The sequence below is a fragment of the Sphaerodactylus townsendi genome, linkage group LG15, assembly GCF_021028975.2.
Source record: "Sphaerodactylus townsendi isolate TG3544 linkage group LG15, MPM_Stown_v2.3, whole genome shotgun sequence".
In the NCBI taxonomy this organism is placed as follows: Eukaryota; Metazoa; Chordata; class Lepidosauria; order Squamata; family Sphaerodactylidae; genus Sphaerodactylus; species Sphaerodactylus townsendi.
This window is the reverse complement of record NC_059439.1, coordinates 24,251,558-24,266,575: the sequence shown is the minus strand read 5'-3', so window position 1 is coordinate 24,266,575 and position 15,018 is coordinate 24,251,558. Positions and strand designations below refer to the sequence as shown.

At 48.3% G+C, this 15,018-nt stretch overlaps 1 protein-coding gene across 1 annotated transcript; it reads left to right on the top strand.

Moving 5' to 3' along the window:
* Positions 1 to 1,753: 1,753 nt before the first annotated feature.
* LOC125444236 (vomeronasal type-2 receptor 26-like) lies at positions 1,754 to 9,715 on the top strand (the record flags this gene model as incomplete). The annotated part of the gene is made up of 6 exons (XM_048516668.1): positions 1,754 to 2,028; positions 4,026 to 4,317; positions 6,107 to 6,334; positions 8,051 to 8,177; positions 8,895 to 8,897; positions 9,174 to 9,715. Coding segments are annotated over exons 1-6 (1,467 nt in total), but the record flags the coding sequence as incomplete, so codon positions are not given.
* Between the last annotated feature and the right edge of the window lie 5,303 nt (positions 9,716 to 15,018).

Here is a 15,018-nt window from a genome sequence, read left to right as displayed (position 1 = left end):
AGGTCTTTTTATATATATTTTCATTTCTACATGAATGTTCTAGATAGTGGAAGTATTAAATGCTAACAGAATTAAACAAAGAGAATCCATTTTGCCTCCACTATGGCTTAACTGATGTAAGATTTATATATATATAAACCTTTATTAGGCATAGAATCCATATAACAGCCAACATTGTCCAAACAGGTATCCCATACATGAGAACCATCGCAGGTAATCATTTCAAAGTTTCTATAAGGAACCTAGCTACAAAAGTTAAAATCTCGGAGGTGGAATTGTTGAGTAGAAACGTAATCTTCCCCACAGTAGAGTATTCATTAAAGATTACAGGACAAAGAGCAAAAAGTCTGGTCCTAGATCCCTCGTATTTAGGGCAGTCGAGCAATATATGTTCCATGGTTTGAATCACTGTGGTACAATGAGGACATTTCCGCTCTTGCAGGTCGATTTTTCGGAACCTTCCTTGTAGCATAGAGCAAGGGAAGGAGTTACATCGAGCCCTAGTGATTATCCATCTATGCTTGGGCTCCTGAAGTAAACTCAAATAATCTGCCATGTGATTGATTTTAAATTTGATATTAAAAAAGAGGGGGGAGCAATTGCTTCTCGCCTTGTCCTGCAGAACTTGAAACTCTTGATCTAGCAGTCGCCTTTTTAATTGAGAGAAGATTTCAGGAGCAGGCAGCATTTGCAAGGCTTCCCAGGAAAATCCCAGGGAAAGTATTTTAGTTTCCACTGCCCGCCACCACTTAGATTCATGAAGCTGAGGGAGGATAAGATATATAAGACTGTCAGTATCTGAGTTAAAGCACAGGCGGACCCAAAACTTCAAGGTAACCAGCCAGGCTTTCGTAGCCAGGAGATGTTGTCCCGCTTCCAGACAGAGTGCGGTATATGGAATACAATGTGGCACTCCAAATATTTTATATAGGAAAGCTGACTGAATCCTCTCAACATTATGATTCCAAGCATTGATCCACAAGGGGATCCCATACAACAATTGAGGAATAACTTTCATATTGAAAACTTTCACTGCGGCAGGAATAAACCTGTTACCTTTTGTAAAAAAGAAATTCTCAACTCCCGCCACAGTAGCTCTACAAGCTTTCATAGCTAGGTCTCTATGTTTGGACCAATGGGCTTTGTGGTGAAAAACAACTCCCAAGTATTTACAGAACTTAACTTGTTCGACAGATTGATCAGGCTTCGTTCTCCAAGAGCTATTGTAAAAAAGTCTCCTTCTTATTTTTTAATTTAAAAAAATATTTAAAATATGTGCATATTTTGGGGGGTGGGGATACTTTGTCTTCTGCATCATTTTGAGATTATCTTGAGCCATTTAGCACACTAAAACTCATTAAACAACTGTCGCCAATGTATTTTCTTTCTTCACAAAGTTTGATAGTGGTGCCACACAGGACCCAAGATCTTGGGGAAGGCTGGTTAATTACTTGTGTTGCAATTCTGATTGATATACCCTGAAATTACCCTTTTCACCAGAGTTCCCTGTGGATCACAAGAAGCTGATCATTTCCAAATAACCTATTTGGGCCATAATTATGAACTCTCTTGCATATGTCCCCTTTAAAATTCCAAGGTGGACTTAAAGAGAAAAGGCTGTGTCAAACCAATTTACAATCCTTTCCCCACCACGTGGTTTTGAAAGGTGGCAGGTAAGGTCTTTCAATCACTCTGTCAATATAATCAACTGCCATTGTAGATGGGTTCAAATAGCTGAAACAATTATAATGGCATGGCTTTGTCAGCCAGTTTTGAGAACTGCAACCAGAGGAGAAGTGGAGTCACAATGATGGTGTTGCAGGTTATTGTCTTGCTGCTGCAGATACCTTGGGCTGAACTTCTGGCCCATGACATTAAGTGTTCCGTTAGAGAACCTCTTCATACTGTCCACAAGTCTTACAGGAGAGGGGACTTCATGATTGGTGCAAGTATGTCTCAAGTACACCTAATATTGGATGATGAATATTTCTTCTATGAATATCCAATTCCAGATTCTGGATCTCCCATGTAAGGACTTCATAGCGTTTTGTTTTGCTGTGTTTTGCTCACCCTAATAATGTAGGAGTGTCAATTGATCCAGAGCTTTCCTTTGCATTAAAATTAAAATGGTACTTTAAGATGCATCTCAAAAATCCTTTCTCCATCTTAAGGGTTGGATCCAACTTTTTTTTCTGTTTCAAATGGGGAGATGATGGACCCTTTCACCAACCAAAAAGCCTGTGATGGGACCCTACCTGGGTAAAATAGATTAGATATGGACTGTAGTGAGGAACAGAGTGGTTTGACATAGAGGGAGAAAAGTCCTTGGACCCTATCTGGTGTCTTAATTTATCACACACTCTATACGATTTGATTTTCTGTCTCACATGAGCTTATATCCCCAATCTCATTTTCATCTCATCCTGTTCTCAACTTTGTTATTGCTTTCATCAGTCCTCTACACTTTACCCCTAGCAAGCCGGGTACTCATTTCATCAGCCTCAGAAAGGTGGAAGACTGAGTCAACCTTGAGCTGACTACCTGAACCCAATGACTCTTGGGATTGAACTCAGATCATTAACAGAGCTTTGACTGCTGTACTGCAGTTTGCCACTCTGCACAATGTGGTTCTTTGCTAAAAGTAAAATATCTTAATATACTAAAACATCGTCAATTGGTTCCACTCAGGTAGGGCTGAGAGACTTACAGGTTCTGCCATTTTGGATTTTTAAATGTGAGCAGATATTTTTTACACAATTTCTCACAATGTTTCTCTCCAATTAAATTAAGGTGTAGGTCCTCAAAACCTTCAGGGTATATAACTCAGGTTATCCAAGGAGTCATCTATCTTGCCCCTTCCTGGTAGATGGGCAAATATTTACATTCACTCTACCATATAGTTTCAGCTTGCAATCCAAGCTATTTCTACTCTTGTTCCCAGAGAAGGAATGTGTTCGCTTGGTTGCTTCTCTGAGTTTTCATAAAAGTATTCTACATTCCTTTCTGTTCCAACAATGCAAACCAAACCTATAATCTGTTATGATAATATTTCTGTTAGGCAAAGGCCATCCCCAATGCAAGCACTGGGTCATCACTGACCCATGGGGTGATATCATACTATGATGGTTGGTAGACAGACTATGTTTATGGGGTGGTTTGCCATTGCCTTCCTCAATCAACTACACTTTACCCCCAGCAAGCTGGATATGCATTTCACTGACTATGGAAGGACGGATGGCTGAGCCGGCTACTTGAAATCAACTTCTATCAGGATCAAATATTACTTATGTTCAAAAATTTGTGATTTTTCAGTAGGCAAAGTAGGCATACTCCATATAACACCGCATTTTCAGTAAGCATACTCCATATATCACCGCATTTGACGAGTGTTTCGTTCAGTAGCCTCCCTTGTTCCATCTTGATATATTATTGCATTTAATCACCACACTGAATACTGACAACATCAATCAGTTCGTATTAACTTAGGTTCTTTTCACTATCACATGGACATAACAGATTTTGAAATAACTGCATCTAAAGGGTAAGCTAATATCACGCATATTATGAATTATGAATGATAAAATAATACATTCACAAAAACATGAGAGAAAAGTGTTTCTGGAGAATTATTATCAAAGTTCCTATTGTGAGAGAGCCTTGCAAGATAAAGACAGGAATCACTACAGCCCCATGCATGCTGTTTTCATTCCCCACTATCATCTTCTTTGTGAAGTTCTCACAATGTTTTAGTGGAGTTTTGATGTTGAACTCCCCCCCTACCCCTTCCCAAAGTTGGCAAACAACCTCCTCAGAGAGAGGTTACCCAGAAAGGGGACTGGAGAAGGCAGCCAGCCAAAATGGTGGATTGGATCTGCATGGCAAAGGAAACTTCTCCTGTCAGACTTCCCTTTACGCAAAGGAAGCTGCAGGAAAACCCTAATGTCAAACACACCGTTGGACCAAAAGAGATGAGTTCACAAACGTGCTTTGTAAAATATCATTTGATTTTTTATCTTTAATTGCAGACTAGTGACAAAGAATTACCAGCATATACTGGCACTGACATTTGCTGTTAATGAGATCAATGCAAATCCAGAGATCTTACCGAATGTTTCTTTGGGATTCCATGTTTTGGAGAGCTACTATACAGCAAGAAGGGCCTATTACACGGCGATAGAACTTCTCTCCACATTTCATCATTTTGTCCCCAACTATGAATGTGAAATTCCTAGCAATCTGATAGCAGCCATTAGGGGGTTAAGTGCTGAAGCATCCTCCCATTTGGCAGCCCTGTTGGACATCTACAAGCTACCACAGGTAAAATGTTAATATAGATCACGCAGATTCCAGACCATAAATGTGTATTTACCTACAGAAATAGTGGAGATGCCCTCTTTGGAATCCATGTAAGGATAACATACTTCTCTAATAAACTTCAATTTCACTTCCAAACCATCTGTTCATTTTGTCTTTTTAGTTCAGCTACGGTGATTTTTCCCCCATGGTGAATGATCAAGCCAGTTCACTTGTTCTATATCAGATGATCCCAGATGAAGTCCATCAATATAATGGGATTGTCCAATTACTGCTACATTTCAGATGGACATGGATAGGGTTAGTAGCCATGGATAATGGCAATGGAGATTTTTTTCTGAAGAATCTGCTACCAATACTTTTGCAGAGAGCTATATGTTCTGCCTTCATAGGAAGAGTTTCTACTTTCCATTCTTTTACAGAATACTTCAGTGTGCAAGAGAGCTGGCAGAAAACATATAGCACTATTATGGGAAGCAAAGCCAGCGTTGTTGTTGTTCATGGAGAAACAGAAGCTATTATGTGTTTGAGAGGGCTGCTGTATCAAGGAGAATCATTTGACAAGGCACCACATAGTAAAGTGTGGATTATGGCAGCTCAGATGGATATCTCAGCAGTACACATACATAAGGGTTGGTCTATTCAAAGCTTCCATGGTGCTTTGGCATTCACAGTTCACTCCCAAGAAGTACCCGGATTTCAAAAATTTCTTCAGAACTTCAGGCCTCATGATGCCAAGAGTGATAGCTTCATCCAGACATTCTGGGAGCAAGCCTTTGGTTGCTCATTGCCAAGTGACGAGGATGTTGAGGGAAGCTGTACCAGAGAAGAGAGGCTTGAAAGTCTCCCTGGACCTTTCTTTGAAATGAGCATGACTGGTCATAGTTATAGCATCTACAATTCTGTCCATGCTATTGCAAACAGTTTGTATGCCATGCGAGCCTCTAAATCTCGGGTTAAGTCAAACAGAGGGAGGCAGGAACATCAGAATATACAGCCATGGCAGGTATCACATCTTAACTTTTGGGAGTCTACAACAATATGGAAGCCTAAGATCTCAACGTATTTAGGATACATTTATTGAGTATACATTGTTAATTACTCTTTTGGATGTGAGGGCGATCTGGTTGCGACATCTGTCACCCCATTGATTGCCAGTGTTGATTTGGCTGATCTGACTGGCTAGGCGGGTGTCCCCTACCTCCTTCACTGCTCCATGTGCGTCTCTCCTGAAGCTGCACACTTGATGGAAGAGTACGACCATCCCATATAGGAGTGTACAGTTCTTTAGTCAAGGGTACACAATAGCTGCACTCCCCTGCTTGAATCTCCAAACAAGCTCAAGTTACTCTTTTGAGATGCAGTCATTTACATCAACCCTTATTGGAGTATTTGAATAGATAGCTTGACTGGTGTATTTTACCAAGTAGTGAAGCATCTCTTATTCCAAAGTAACCACCTCACCTTACTTGGGATGCTAAACATGAAACTGTGTGCAATTCACAATTTGCCTTCTATTATTCAATATGTTCATCCACGGACACTTAAAAAAAATTCAACCTGTATTGTTCTATTTATTGATTGGATTGGATTTCTAACGTGCCCTTTCTGAACCAAGGTTGGACTCAGGGCAGCAGACAATAAGAGAAATAACTGTTTCTTGTACGTATCTTAATTCAGTGAAGATAGTCATTCTCCTATCCAGTATACAGGTGTATTGTGGCATTGTGGTGTTGATGGGGGTGGGGGTGGAATCCCCTTTGGTTTTTTTCATTTTTTTCTGTCCACTTAGCTCCACCCCTTTCTGAGAAGCATAATGTTTAACAACAGTGCTGGCGAAACTGTGTTTTTACAAAAGAACGGAGAATTATCAGTGGCGTACGATATTACAAACATAATCACGTTCCCAAATACCTCGTTTGTGAGAATGAAAGTGGGGAAGATGAATCCTTGGGCTCTTCCAGGCAAAGAATTTGACATTGATGAAGATGCTATTACATGGCCTACTTATTTTAATCAGGTAAACCATCACCACAGCCATTAGATTTGATATTTCAAAATTTCAGTTTATTTTTTTAAAAAAAATCAAAGCTTTTTAATAGAATGCTTCAAAGTCTGTATTAGTTTACATATTTTTAAAATTTTGTTCTTATCATAAACCATTTATCTATGTTTATTAAAGGTTAATAAAGATAAAGATAAACCATTTATAATTTGTCATCTTAATGGTCAAAGTATGCTTCTTGATTTGCATTTCAAGTACACTGTGTTAGCATAGTTACTGATGATGGAACACAGATCCTTTTTGCCCAGTAGAGACCACTAGATTTGGGATCTGAAATTCAGGCATTTATATTAAACTTTGGGTCTTGAGTTCCTAATGTCTTGTTGAAGCCTAGAATATTTTTAGGAAGAACAAGCATGGCATTAGATTTGCTGACCTGAATGTAAAATAACAAAGTAAACTGTTTTTTCTGTAAAATAATGGATTGATCAGTGGGGTTATGTCATTCTAAGTAAAGAATTTTCCATTTCAGAGTTGTTGGATACAAGGCCAGTAGTACTTCATGGAGGAAGAATTGGGGAGGGGGGGTTATAAACTTTGGAGGCTGTTGTCAGACCTTTAACTACCAGAAATCATACCCTGAAAATCTTTTTGGTCTTAAAGAGCCACTGCAATCCAACATGGCTATCCCCTGAAGCCATTTCATGGCAACTCTTCCTTCTATCTTCCCCTCTTTTGTAAAACAATACGCTACTGTGATAGAGCAAAATCCACGGGGGCCATGGATTTGTAACAGGTGTATTCTTTTTAACAGCTGTAACCTCATACAAACTGCCAATGAGAATTTTAACCTAGATGTACAGTGAAATTACCAGCTTATATACTCCATTAATAATTTAAAATCCTCTAACACAAAAACTAAAGATATCAAACAAGTCTCTCAGTCCCGAGTAAACAGTTGCCTGTGCTGCTTGATAGTTTTGTTTTTTGGGGAGAGTGAAATTCTTAATAATTCTGTTTGGAGGTTTTATATGTTTATGTTATTTATAGTTTTTTCTCACAAGCATCCAATGAAAATTATATGCAGTGAGTCAGTACAATCAACAATCTAAAAGACGAGTGTAACATGTTTCCAGGGAAAGGGCAATTTCACTTCTTACCCCGAATGCCATTTTCTATAGATTCTACCCTGTTTGTCTGCTTGCTGAATGTTTATGTATTCATATTTCATATGCTCAGTGGTCTCTGATTCTCCTCCCATTCTTGAATCCATGGGCCTTTCCCCACTCTCGTCGTTCCCCTCTATGCCGCGCGCTGCTCTCAGCGCGCAGCATCCCAGGCGCGCGCCCGGCCGTCCCCACAACCATCAAAAGGCGCCGTTAAGAAGAGTGCCTGGGATGCTGCGCGCTGAGGGGCGTGACAGCAGCAGCTTCGGGGCGGCTGCGCTGTCGTCACCCCTCTCAGTGGGGAGTGCCGAGGGACCCCGCGCTACTCTCCTCGAGTAGCGCGGGGCTTAAGGTAAGTGGGGAAAGGCCCCATGACAGATTCTGGACACTCAGTTTCTGTGTGGTTGGTTCTGGGATTGGCCTGATGCTGAAGGCCATATTGGTCAAGCACAGACAGCTCCTGCACTGCTTTTATACAAGAATTCTTTATGGGCCCTTTGCCTTTCAGAAATACATTTAGTTGCAGTGAAAGGAAACGTTCTTAAAATATGTTTTCTACTGACAGGTTAGGCCACTTTCTCTCTGCAATGACCACTGCTATCCAGGTTACCAAAAGAAAAAGAAGGAGGAGGAGCCATTTTGCTGCTATGACTGTGTTCCCTGTCCAGAAGAAAAGATTTCAGACAAGCCAGGTCAAATATATAATGTATTAGGACAACAGTACGTGGGATGGGACACTAAGCTGTGTTACAGAGTCCCGACTAGGTCATGATCCCCTGAGATGTTCCCCCCCCCCCCACTTCTCTGTGGAATTGTATGTTGAGTAGACAGCAAGGAAGTCATGCCTGTGCTTTCTTTTTGCATGCATTCCAAGGGCATCAGGATGGTAACACCAGCTTTCTTAGTGGTGAATAGGAAAATACCTTGACTCTAACCCTGGGCTTATGTTTCACTACGATATGTTTCCTCATATTTGGCTTAAGTTTCTTGTCCTAGCTTTTTGGTCTGCTGTCCACAATCTTTGCCTTGACATCAGTGACTGCACCACTTTGGTTCTTCCTCTTCCAGTCAGATCATTCAGATATCATCTGACTTTGTCATGTGGTTGAAGTTCAGTGAGCCCTATATTCCTTGAATCTCAAGGCACTGTAAAGGCTAAGGTAACTTAATGTTGGCTTTACAAGTCATGGGAGTAGGCCTAACAAATCAGAGTTCAGAATTCTCTTGTGATTTCTTCCCAGGCACAATTCAGTTTGCTGGTTCTTACTTCGGAGCAAGGGGACTTGAAGGACCAAAAACATAAGTTAAAACCACCAGCCATAGCAAAACAAACAAAAACAAAAGTTAAATATATTGCTTCCTGATTGCCCAGATAATAGGATGTTTACAGTCTTATAGACTTTATTTAGCTGGTAGTCCTTTTCCACCACTGTTCCCCACAGTATTCATGCTTCCTGTGGATCCAAATAATATGGACAAATCAGTGTTCTCAAGATGTTTCATAACACTGTGAAAGGGAATGTATTAGTCCTTTGTCAAAAGCCATTCTTCATATCCATATCGAAGAGAAATCACAACAGATTTTTTTAAAAAAATGAATAGCTTTCCAGTGAAGTAGAAAGTAGCTTCATCAGTGGTAGAAAGGGACACCTGAATCAGTTCCAACAATGTATTTCTTCTTTCCCCAGATGTGGATTCCTGTTCTCCCTGCCACCAAGATCAGTATGCAAACACTGAGCAAAATAAGTGTCTTTCCAAGGATGTCACCTTTTTGTTGCATACGGAACCTTTGGGGATCATCTCAATGACTTTTGCTTTATCATTTGCTTTCATCACAGTTGGGGTGTTAGGGACCTTTGTCAAGCACCACAACACTCCCATTATCAAAGCAAATAACCAAAAACTCAGCTACATGCTCCTCATCTCCATCCTGCTCTGCTTCCTTTCTTCTTTCTTATTCATCGGCCGGCCTGAGACGGTGACATGTCTCCTACGGCAAACAGCTTTTGGCATTGTCTTCTCGGTGGCTGTGTCTTGTGTGTTGGCAAAAACCATCATTGTGGTGCTCGCATTCATGGCTACCAAACCAGGAAGCAGGATAAGGAAATGGGTCGGGCACCGACTGGCCAACTCCATCGTTCTTGTGTGTTCCTTTATCCAAACAAGCATGTGTTGTGTATGGCTGGCAATGTCTCCTCCATTCCCAGATGTTGATATGTTGCTGTCCGAGGGTGGATCTCTTTTGTGCGAGTCCCCTTTTAACAATAATACACAGTACTCAATTGCTGGGTAATAAATTGGCCATAGCCATTTTATTGAGCAGAAGCGTGAGGCTAAGCATGGGTCTGGGTCTGGTCAAACGGGTGACGTGCGACAGCTCAGCAGGGCGGATGCCTCGTTCCGAGCTTCGTTCCATTGCGGGGCTCTGCCGGGCGGACGCTCCTGGCCAGAGATGTTCCCCTTCGGCCCGGTTCGACAGGGGCGGTCGCCTCTTGCCGCTGTTGCCGTTCCCAAGGGGAAGGCGTAGCTCCCTAGCTCCCTTCCCCTTCCCTTCCAGAGCCATACCCATGCGCCAAACCGCCAATCATCAGGGCTATGACAAAGTAAGCATGCATTAACATAAAAAATTTAGGGAGAGGTGGGTGGGCAAATCGTAAGCTGACGAGCACATGGCCCGGGACAAAGGAGGGGAAGCCGCTTTATAGTCCCGCTCGCCCCTCCTTTCTCCTGGTGACGCTCACCCTTCTCTAGCATGGGTCCTTCTCCCTTCCGCCCCTCCTTTAATGGGGGGGGGTCGTCACTGGCCTCGCTCTTCCCCATCCCCGGCAGCAACTGCGCCTCGTGGTGATTCACAAGTGTCTTTTGCTGTCCGAGGGTGGATCTCTTTTGTGCGAGTCCCCTTTTAACAATAATACACAGTACTCAATTGCTGGGTAATAAATTGGCCATAGCCATTTTATTGAGCAGAAGCGTGAGGCTAAGCATGGGTCTGGGTCTGGTCAAACGGGTGACGTGCGACAGCTCAGCAGGGCGGATGCCTCGTTCCGAGCTTCGTTCCATTGCGGGGCTCTGCCGGGCGGACGCTCCTGGCCAGAGATGTTCCCCTTCGGCCCGGTTCGACAGGGGCGGTCGCCTCTTGCCGCTGTTGCCGTTCCCAAGGGGAAGGCGTAGCTCCCTAGCTCCCTTCCCCTTCCCTTCCAGAGCCATACCCATGCGCCAAACCGCCACAAGAGCACGGGGGCCTGCCCCCGTCTCCCGCCAAACGCTTCTCTCTACCCCAGCCACTCCCGCAAAGCCACCTGGATGCAACGCAGCCGCCGGCCCATGCCGCGGTCTGCGAGGTGAACACGATCGTCCCGGCCGGATCACGGAAGGATATGGGCGGGTGGGCGATGCTCCTGCTGCTACCCGCCAGTACAAACCGGGACACGGCCCGGTCGATCCTCCTCCTGACCACATCAACCCCAACCAGGGGCCCAGGCCCTGCGCCAGGCATGTCTCTCCAGCAACTGCCAGCAGGGGGTGGTAGCACTGGGAAGGAGGAGGGAAAACCGCACCCAAGCCCAGCAGCTTGTCGTGCGGAGGTGGTTGCACAGCGAGATGTCCAATGCACAATGCAGTGGCCACAATACACACCTGCTACCCTGCGCCTCCTAGAAGAACTGAGAAAAGAAAAGGACAAGTTAAGGGCGCCCCGAGCCCCCTGCAGGCCGAGGACCGCCTTCGGCCCGCCGCCTGTACCCCGGCTATGGGCGCACCCCATGCCATGGCCGCAGCAGTGGCCCTGACCCCGGGAGTGCGACCCACGGTCTGTCTGGGACCCACCATCCAGCCAGAGTCAGGCGGGTAATGCAAGCCAGTCGCTACCGGTCCCGGAAGCCAAGTTGCTCGCTGTCACTGCCTGCAGTGTCACTGGGGGGGGGGCGCTCTTGGCCAGCCTTGAACTGTCGCAGCCAGGTGAGCAGGTGGTCACCCTGGATAGCTGTTTTCCACCCTCAGGGCTTCTCCAGTCCGTTCTCTGTGTGAGGACTGCACCAAGTTACTGCTGCAAAGAGGGGCTCCCCAAAAGGCCAGCAAGAAGGCCACCTGGAACCAGAGGGCTTCCTATTGCCTTGGGCAGATGGCCCCCGAGGGCTCCCCGAAGCCGCCCAGGAGATACGTGGATGTGGGGGGGGCTGCCCACTGCCCGGGCAGGTGGGCACCCCACTCTGCCCCCCGAAGAGACCACCGTGCTGTGAATGGGAAGGGGAGGTCCTCCGGGTTAAGCGCGGAGTGGTGAGCAGCGCCCAAGAGGGGAAGACTGCCGTTACAACGTGCCTTGGGAGCGTGGGCCAGGTGCTATCCTCCCAGGCCTAGCCCCTGCGGCCGCCCCAGGCTGGAACCTTGCGCGCCATCAGAGATCAGGTCCTGGTGACATCGCGTGGGGCCGCGACTAGCTCGCCGCCCTGCGAACCTGCAGGATAATGATGCAAATGTGACCTAACCAGGGTGGCACCCCCTACCGGGGTGAGAATGCCCCTCATGAACCGACTCTGTTCCCGACGTGTGCCCAGACCCGCGTCCGGGCAGTCCCAGGGTTCCCCACTGCTAATTACGTGAGTCCGAGCCAAGAGAGGCCATGACCCCCAGAGTTGTCCGCTGCTGCCGCCGTTCCAGTGGTCTTGCATGGATGGATCCAACCTGCATCGGGCCACCCCGGGTGCTAGGCCACGCATCCCATGACCGCCCGTGAGTCAACGTGTCAGCCATGCCGATTCCTCCGCCTGGAAGATACTTCACTGCACAAGAGATGTTAGTCAACCCTGTAACAGGCTACACATCGCCCCAACAGGGTGCCTGACCTGCCCAGGGCGAGAGGCCCGGCCACAGTCAGCCCCAGGGGTTGCCTGCTGGTTGCCATGGCCAAACCTCCTGATCGCAGGACAGATGGGTCGGTATAGGACGCCCAGTGCAGTCCATCGTCCAGCTGGTGCAAGTGTCAAGCGTTGCCAGCCTGCCATGCCCTGGGACTCTGATCCCTCATATGTCCCCGGTCAGGGGGGGGGCGGGACTGTTGGGGATGACTTTGCGTCCCAACCAACATGCGGGGCCCACTGCCAGCACCAGCCATGCCCATGAGAAGGCCAGGGCGTGCCCCCCGCCCCCTCTGCGTCGGGGTTTTCTGCTGGCGTGTCCTTCTGAACTCCGAGGCCCAAGGAGGGGTGCAAGTCAAGAGGACCTCTTGCCGGGCTCACTGCTATGGCACCCCGCACCCCTCCCCGTGCTGTCCACCATCTTCCCGCCCCAGGCCCGATGGCCGTCACTTCCCCCAACCTGGAGGGTGGGGGGGAGCGATACCGCCTGCCACTCTGCGGGGGAATGGCATGGCGGGAGTAACTCGCCCTGCTGCCCTCAGCCACTACCCAGGTGCCACCCGGGGGTCGCAGGGGCCGCGACCCATGCCTGAGACCACTTGCCCCATGGCGCTGGTGGCTGGGAAGCCGGCTGCCCGAGGGGTTCTGCAGCATGTGCATCTACCTTGTCTGGTTATGCGTGCCTGCCCCATGAGGACGATGCCTGGCGGACCACCTGTAACTCGGCCCTGCCCAGGAAGATTATCTCATTCCCCGGGCGGCAGCTGTTTCCCCCATTGCCCCTGCGGCCAGCTGTTGTGGACCTCTCCAATGTGCGTGCTGCAGGCCGGGAAGGCCTAGAGGCTCCCTAAAGGAGGGAAAGGCAGGTATGAACCCAAACCTGTGTTCCATGGTCCTTGCGGCCAGCAAGCGTGGAACCCTCCGATGTGTGCCTTATGGTCTGGAAAGGCCTTGAGAATCCCTATAGGACAGAAAGGCAGGTTTAAATCCAAGCCTTTCATGTAAAGCGGAGGTTCTCAACCTGGGGGTTGGGACCCCTTTGGGGGTTGAACGACCCTTTCACAGAAGTCGCCTAGGACAATCAGAAAATGGTCTTTTCATATTTTATCAATACCAGTTTAATGGTTGGGGGCACCACAACCTGCCGGACTGTATTAAAGGGGTCACAGCATTGGGAATGTTGAGAATCTCTGGCATGAAGAGCTCCTCGATGGCCCCAAGGAACTGGAGGGCCAACCTGGCAGGGTGGGTAAGAGCCTGACTCCCCACTCCTCCTCCCGGGCCGCGGAGGCTCATTTGCAGGAGACAGCAGAAAACCACTCTGGAGCAAGGGTGCATCTATCTGAGCGTGCCCCCGTGCACTCACCTGCCCCAAGGGGGGCCCATTGAAGTGGATTGCGGTGCGCCCATCTGTGACCACCCCAACCCTCCAGGTCGGGGCAAGGCCATGCCGAAAGGCAAGGTGTGATACACACCGGAAGGCAGCCAGCCAGGGGAAGGCCACTCCCCTCCATAACCATCACACAACCCATGCCCTAGTCGACCCGCTGCGCCCGGGAGTGCACGCAATGTGGCAATGGAGGCCAGCGAGAAGCACTGTAAACTGGCCGCCCGTACCATACCCACCCCTCACTTGCACTCACATCCCTCGCCCGCCCAGCTGACAAGGCGGGTGGGGCACGTGATGCGGGCCGTCACTAATCGCAATGGAGAGGGTTGGGCAAGCCCCCCTGCCCCGCCGCTGGCCTCACGGCAGCGCACCCGAAAGTCGCTTGACCGAGCACCCCCAGCAGCCGAGGAGGGGGCTCCTGCGGGGGATGGGGGAGCGACGTCGGCCAGGGAAGCCCCTGCCCCGCCGGCCATGCCGGGAGGACGGGGAATGGAGCGAGCTGCTGGGGCCCCCCCACCGCAGCGGAGAGGGCCAAGAGAGTGCCCCTGTGGCTGGTGGGGAGGAGCCCCCCAGCCTCTCCCCCCGCACCAATGAGCAAGCACCACTGCGGGAGAGAAGACAGGGGCAAGCCATTCACACGCCCCCGCCGCCGCTGCAGAGAGGGCCGGGGGCGCCCGCCCCACTGCTCGTGAGGCCAGCGGGGTGCAGGGTGAGCTGTTGGGCCTCCTCCCCCCACAGCGGAGAGGGAAGGAAAGCCCGGGGGCGGACGGGGCGGCAGCGGCATGGGGGCGCAGGTCAGTGATAGCAGGTGTGTGCCTGTCACATGGAAGGTCATAATTGCGATCCCCCAGCCTCGCCAGCTGCCACTGGGATCAGGGCTAAGAAGGATCCCGGTTTGAGATCCCGAGGCACTGATGCCAATCAAAGAGAGCGGGCTACAAAGGCCAGCAACCAAACTCAGGGGAAGATGTACGCATACTCCCAGAGCCTTGTTGAACCTAAATGGGCTTTGGACTTCCTGCACCTCCTCTGGATCAAACTGGGTTCCTGCATGGCAGGGGGTTGGACTTGAAGGCCCCTATGGCCGCTGCCAACTCCGTAACCCTATATGAGCTGTATTTGGTGCTGGATTGGTGGAGCCCCTTAGGAGAAGTCCATTCCCCCCAGTTGGGTCTCATCTTCAAGCAGGGCCCGGAGAAACACCTGTCAGGGATGCTCTGTGGAGTGGGGGTGGGCTGGACTCAGCAGCCTCTGGGACCTCCCAACTCTATGACTCCGTAAGTGGGCCCT